We start from the raw sequence: 7,334 nt of genomic DNA, 5'->3' as shown, positions 1-7,334 counted from the left end.
CTTTTTCTCTTGCAAATTTTTAAGTGCTGAGGAAACTTCTTTACCAGGATGAAATGGATCATCAATTTATTTGAAAGAATAAATCGGTTATCATCTGGAAATACTACAGAATTCTTTTGGAAATTGTTTCTATCTTAAAGACATTAAAGCTGAGTCAAAGAATCACAATATTTTATATTTTATATATTTCTGATATAAATTGTATCTAAAATATTGTAGGATAGGATTCAAAAATAGCAATGGAAAATAGCTGGGCATTTCAACAGCTACTTCCCAGGACCAAATTGTATTACAACTTAATTTAAGAACAATCACCTTGAGCAGTGGTACATATACACATTGGAATACTATGCGGCTGTGAAAAAGAAAGGAAATTTTACCTTTTGCAATGGCATGAATGGACCTAGAGATTATCATGCTAAGTGAAATAAGCCAGGTAGAGAATGACAAATATGATATGATCTCACTTATGCGTGGAATCTAATGAACAGAGTGAACTGGGGAACAGAATAGAGGCAGAGGCTCCCCTCACAGGGAGCAGAGGGACAGCTGTCAGAGGGAAGGGGGATGAGGGGATGGGATCAGAGAAGGTGAAGGGATTATTTAAATTATATATACATAACACATGGATACAGATTACAGGACAGCAAACCTCAGAGGTAAGGGAGGAGGGAGTTAGGGGGAGGAAGGTAGAGTGGGTATAATGGGGGACATGGGGGTAGGGTTGAGAGAGTTATATTGAGTGGGACACTTGAATCCATGTTAACACAATAAATTAAAATTAATAAAAAATTTTAAAAATGTATCTTTATAATTTTGGTAGCTCTTATCCCATTTTCCTTCTTACTGATATATTAATTTACATACTTATCAGCACTACATGAGAGTACTTTTATAAATCAACCTTGTCAACACAGTGGTTTATCAAATTCAGATGACCCCCAATCTGTAAGGTACAAATAATATTTAAATTTAGTTTCAATTTAGATGTCTCAAATTATGAGTAAGCTCAGCACATTTCACATATTTAAGAACCACATTTATTTATTTTTGTTGAAGTAATGTTATTAACTGCCTATCTTCCTTTTAAATTGTTCATCTTTTTAAATCATATTTTATGTTAGAAAATTAAATTTAACAGGGTGACATTGATGAACAAGAGTACTCAGATTTCAGGTAAACAACTCCACATCATTTAAAGTCATCTAATCAATTCCTCATGAATTTCTTTCTATAACAGGGATATTTGTTCCAAAGCCTTTGATGTGAGTTGCATAGCTTTTTACTGGTTATTTCTTTGTTATTTGGACTTTGCTTATCAGTTAGTGGTTGGTCCCCCCCACCCATCCAACCCTATAGAATTTTTTTTTTATGTAGGCAAACATATTAGTGTTTTTTATGGTTGTTTATTTAAGCCTTGTATAAAAAGGCATCCTCCACCTGATTATAAAACTCTTCCTATTTTATCTTTGACACTTCAATGTTTAATTATTTATACTATCCAAATTGGCAAAGAGCTCGGGATATTCAAACTGGTTTTCACATAATTTCTTTGTAAATCTCATAAGTAGCACAATATTTCACTTTGAAATGTAAAAATACTTGCCACGTACTATCTTGAACTCTAGCTGGAAAATAGAAAGCCTTCATTTTCACATCCTTATTTTAGTTCCAAAAACAAAAAAAAATCAATCTGATAATCTGCTTACTATGTGGAAAACAGACTGGAAGGATGCAAGAGAGGATGTGGAAAAATCATTATTCATTTGTTCCATCACTACTTGTTTTGGAGTGTCCTATGTGGTGAGCTCCCTGATAACTGGGTATGCAGTGGTGAGTAAGACAAAGCTCTTGCTTTGTTCTAGTGTAGGAGTCAAACAAGTGACCAAATATACTGCTCACAAAAATTAGGAGATATTTCAAAATGAATATGAAGCAATAAAAAAAAGCATTTGATTTTTTTAAATTAAACAAAAACATCAGAAAAGCAAACAAGAAGTCAGAGGAAGTCGTTTGGTTATGCAAATGAGATGCAAAGCCCACTTTTATTTCATTGGTGAAAATGCACTATACAAAAGGCTGAAAGCCCTGGAGTATCTGCACGTTTTCTGCGCCCCTAATTTTTATGAGCTGTGTCGATGTAGCTGGTCAAGTAGTGAGAATTGCTATAGAAAAAAGTAAAGGAAGGGAAAAATGGATGTTGCCATTTTCCAGAAATTTACCAGGAAATGCTACTCTGAGTGGGTGGCATTTGAATAAGCAAAGGGGGATGTGGTTGGAAATTAAGTTGAAGAGGTAGCTATTGCTTAGATTGGGAAGACTTTGCAGGCTATGGGAGGAGCTTTGGATTTCCTTCCAGGTGTGACTGAAAAGTCATAGGAGGGTTTTTGGTTTTTTTTTTTCTGTATTTTTCTGAAGCCGGAAACGGGGAGAGACAGTCAGACAGATTCCCGCATTTGCCCGACTGGGATTCCCCACCCCCACCCCCGCACGCCCACCAGGGGGCGATGCTCTGCCCCTCCAGGGCGTTGCTCTATTGCGACCAGAGCCACTCTAGCGCATGGGGCAGAGGCCAAGGAGCCATCCCCAGCGCCCGGGCCATGTTTGCTCCAGTGGAGCCTTGGCTGCGGGAGGGGAAGAGAGAGACAGAGAGGAAGGAGAGGGGGAGGGGTGGAGAAGCAGATGGGCGCTTCTCCTGTGTGCCCTGGCCGGGAATCGAACCCGGGACTTCTGCACGCCAGGCCGACGCTCTACCACTGAGCCAACCGGCCAGGGCCCATAGGAGGGTTTTAAGCAAGAATGTGGCATGTGTAACCTATGCAAGAGTTCTCCAACTACTTTATGGAACTGACTATAAAAAGGAAGAGTAGAGCAGGGGGACCCAAAAATCAGGCTATTTCTTGGTCCAGGTAAGTAAGATTGCAGCAGTGGCAGTGGAGATAGAGAAAAATAAACCTATGTGAGGAAAACTAGCAGGCAGAACGGATAAGACTTGCTTCATATTCTCTTTGAGAATGGGGCACAAGATCAATAAAGAATGATTCTAAGGTTTGTTAAGACTCTAAACCTGTGATGGCGAACCTTTTAATAATAACTGCCCACTTTTGCAGTGGTGGTCAACTTGGTTTTTTCCACCAACTAGTGGGCGTTCTTGCTTTCATGGTGGGCCAATCCTGGCGCCATTTGGGACCTCCACTACTGCCCACCATGAAAGCTGGAATTCCCACCAGTGGGCGAGAGGGACCAGGTTGACCAGCACTGCCAAAGTGAGCGGTTTTTGTAAAAAGGTTTGCCATCATGGCTCTAGACACTAATGGAGAAGCCGGTTTAGTAAATCAGGAAGAGTATAATTTTATTTTGAAACATCTGGTACATATGAGCCTTCTTAACTAGAATTTATGGTTTTAGATGTGAGTCTGGAAGAATAAATAGAGGTCTGAGGTAGTGATATAAAATTGCGTGTAAACAGCATATGGATCATACCGTGAGCTATAAGAATGGGATCCAATTTATGCCCATCTCAGTGAGTCAGAACTCAACTAGTTCTTAGGTGTTCACCCACCCAAGGCAAATTAGATGTTAGGTTCTGAATCTGGCTTTCTGTCTTCAAAATCCATTCTGGAAGAGATTGTTATTAATCTTTCCATCTTTTCCAACAGCCAAAGCCAAATGGAAATAAGCTTTCTGAAAATTAACCCCTAACTAAATGCTTCTGCTACCATTCTTATAGCCAGGCTCTTGCCCCTTCAATGCCAGAACCACAGCAAAGCCTCCCCTGTTGCCTCTCTGTGCTCCTGTGACAAGTTACTGATGCCTTATTACTTATACCAGGCCCTGGCTGCTCCTGAGATCCTAAGAACTGAACAGAGAGGTAATAATGCTTGACAGTTTCCAGGGCCTGAACAAATATGAGCTTTCTCCTCACCAACTTTAATATAAGCCTAATATCAATCCCACAAGACATGAAAATATTTCTCAACGTCAGTAACTTACTCAAAGTCACTTAGCTGGCAAGCAGGAGAGCCAGGAGCCAGGACTCAAACTGCACGTGCAGCTAACATAAGTTTGGAATACAGGAACATGTCCTCTCTAGAGTTCAATATTGCTATCTCTCCCAACCCTGGGAAAAATTCTGATTCCATTGATGTCTTTGGATCGCACAATAGTGAACAAGAAATCCCATCCTACACGTTTAGTGCATAGTAATGTCAGCAGCAAGACCAGGGCGTGTCCCCTTGAGCCCCTTTCTGTACCCATAGGCTGTCATCTCCACCAAGACAACCTGTGTGCCTAGTTTCTCATTTACCCGTGTCTCTCAGCCACATGACCTGCTCTCAGCACAATGTCTCAGGTTATTTAACATCTTTGTACTTGAACAAAAGCTCTTCTTTTGGGTGCTTATCCCCATTCACTTCTTTTAGCTAATACATGCTTGCCTGAAAAGTCCTGCCCAACCGCCCCTTCCTTGCGGCAGTCTTCCCTGGGTAGGCCATCATATTAGAATGTTCTACATCTGAGCCCTTACCAACAACTGTGCTTGATGTACTTGTGGTCTCCAAGCTAGGCTCTACTGTCTGTGAGACCACTGATTTGTGCCCTGGTTTGCTTCTCTTCTCTTCCTGTGATATTGGCATTTGGTATGTGTTTTGAAGTTCTTGAATTACAAAATTGATCACCTGTATACAAACTAGTCAACTGTTACCTCTGGTCACCTGTTTCCTAAAACTTCCCTTCCCTACACCACAGAAGGGGCGCTCCAGGGCTTCTCCCACTTTCAGACTTCACCTGGAATCCTGAGCTTATTTTCCGGTGCCTCAATGTAGGCGAGACAAAGGAAAATCTGAGATTTTAAAGAGAGTGATGAAGTTAGTGAAAAGAGCTGAAAGAAGACTCCAATTGTTGGTTTGGTTCTGGGAACATTGAGGTACTGGGTGTCCCTGAAATTTCATGCTTGTGTAATGTAAATAAATAGCCCAGGGACAGACCACTGAAGGAGATCAACCAGCACCTGTCTCAGGAAACTGCACATGACACAGCCCCAGGATGTTTGTTCTGTTTCTTCTGCACATGGCCTCCCTGGTCTGCATAAGCCACGGTAAGTCCTGCACACAGAGGGGGCTGGTTTTTGAATAAGCAATGGGTAGATTCTGGGGTTCACTTTCCAAAATTAGTTTTGGGGCTTTGGAAAATACATGTGAGATTATGACAAGGAAGATTTTTCTTCTTTTCACAGTTGGATTTACGGAGTATCTGAATGGTATATTCATGCCTAATTTAAAGTCCTTGGAAAACAGGTCATTTGTGACACATTTAGAGGTAGACCTCCCCCTCCATCTTCAGAGAGGGCTGTAATACTTTCTTACTATAGAATTCTAGGAGTTTTATCTTCTCTCAGACCAATTTAGTCTATTTCTTATAGTAAGGAGGCTACAATGCTCTTTCTTACTCCTTTCTCCTCAATACTGGACAAAAATCATCTAGATTTTGGCTAGACAAAGACCTAATACTCAGGGGTCAGTAGATAAATTTTCCAGGGACTCTGACCTTTAGAAATCATATACAAAATTTGATTTATGTCTGTACGTGTTATCTTTCACAAGATTATCAAAGGGTCCAATGGCCTGAGTAAAATTAGGAGCCGCTAAGCAAGAAGAGCACATTTCTGGAGAAACTTCTCTAGAATGAGAGAAGGGGAGGTAGAGACAGACTCCCTCATGCACCTGACCAGGTTCCACCCAGTAACCCCTGTCTGGGGCCGATGCTCAGACCAACCCAGCTATCCTCAAAGCCTGCATCTGACAGTGGAACCAATTGACCCACTGGCTGTGAGAGGGGAAAAGAGAGAGAGAAGGGGCAGAGGGAGGGGATGAGAAGCAGATGGTCGCTTCTCATGTGTGCCCTGACTGCAGATTGAACCTGGGACATCGCACGACGGGCTGATGCTTTATCCAATTAGCCAACTGGTCAGGGCCGAGAATACATTCTTAAAGCATCTCTTTCTGTTGTCTAGCAGAGCCTTCCCTAATATGTTATAAATGTAAAAATTATCATCTTGGGTTATGCTATGACGGCATGAGCTACTGCAACCTGAAGAAATAAGAGTCCTGTGCTGTCGAGAACGTTTACATACTCTCAACAAAAGGTAGTGTGGGATACAAAGTGACAGAAATATCTACCTCCTTTCCTTAGAGACAACACTATTTGCCCTCACAGTGTGTTAGTGAGGGGGATGGCTAAGGACGAGGTGGTTCCCTAAAGGGAATGGCGAAGAGGCACTTTTCCGTAAAAGAGTATTGAGTGAAGAAAAGGCTAATGTGCCTTATTGGTTGGGGAATGAAATCCATTCTTTGGGTGAGTAATTAGTAGACTCAGCTTTATGGGTAATTTGGGTCTAGGGAAAATTAGTAAAGCTCTGAAGAGATATAATTCCTAGGAATGTGGTAAGAGGAAACAGTCATTGAAGCTGTATTCCTTCTCTTTCACCTCCACAGGGCAGAGTTCGTACTTTTATTCAAAACTGTCATGTATGACCAACTGTGAGGACATCAACTTCTTGAGATTTGAGAAGAGGACAGAACTCATCTGTTGCAAATATAGTAACTATTGCAACCTCCCTGAGAGAAGTTAGTTCTGCATCTCTCCTGGACTTGGGGCCATTCTTCAACTCATCATGCCCTTTATTCTCCCCACCTGAAACCTATATTTTGCTCTGGTCTTCTAACAAGGGTAGAGAGTGTAAAGAGTAGCAGTCATGAGAAGAAAGTGTGGGGGGCAGCTGTGTGTCACTGACTACGGAACATTATACTGAACTTTTGCAAATCTCCATTGTTCACTTCAGGCAGGGGGTTTTGGTATTCGTATGATGGTGATGCCATGAAGAGGGTTGGGTTTAAAACATTTTAATTATTATCTTCTATATGGAAATGCAATGACTTGGGTCAAAATAATCCAGGTCTAGTACTGAGAATTCTCTGACCATACTTTATCCTCCATCATCTATAACCAGTCCTCTGGGTTGGGATTCTTTGGATTAGCCTGGACACCTCCTGGCACTCTCCATGCCCATGGGTTATAGAGATAGAAGAGGACTAACTCCAGCTTCCCAATTTGCTGGCAACATGAGCCACACCTTTCTCTGGTAGAGCTCTTTGGTAGTGGACGGAGCTGGGGGCAGGATCCAAGTTAGCAAACCTGGGATGGCACAGGTACAAAGGATCAAGGAAAATTTTAAGGACATTTCAGTTTGTGGAAGCTAAGATTTAAGAAACAATTTGGTGTGGGTGGCATTATGATGGTCCTGGCTAGCCAGGTAGCCATGTAGCACATGACTGAAT

The 7,334-nt window shown here is 41.6% G+C and overlaps 1 protein-coding gene across 1 annotated transcript; it reads left to right on the top strand.

Annotated features, from left to right (window-relative positions):
* The first annotated feature begins 625 nt into the window (after positions 1–625).
* On the top strand, positions 626–6,628 carry PATE2 (prostate and testis expressed 2). The gene is given in 4 exon segments (XM_066254452.1): positions 626–659; positions 3,731–3,871; positions 6,011–6,142; positions 6,492–6,628. Coding segments are annotated over 4 exon segments (444 nt in total).
* The last annotated feature ends 706 nt before the right edge of the window (positions 6,629–7,334 follow it).

This window comes from Saccopteryx bilineata, chromosome 2 (assembly GCF_036850765.1).
Source record: "Saccopteryx bilineata isolate mSacBil1 chromosome 2, mSacBil1_pri_phased_curated, whole genome shotgun sequence".
Taxonomy (NCBI): domain Eukaryota; kingdom Metazoa; phylum Chordata; class Mammalia; order Chiroptera; family Emballonuridae; genus Saccopteryx; species Saccopteryx bilineata.
Note: the sequence above shows the minus strand (reverse complement) of the source record. Positions and strands in the feature narration are given on the sequence as shown.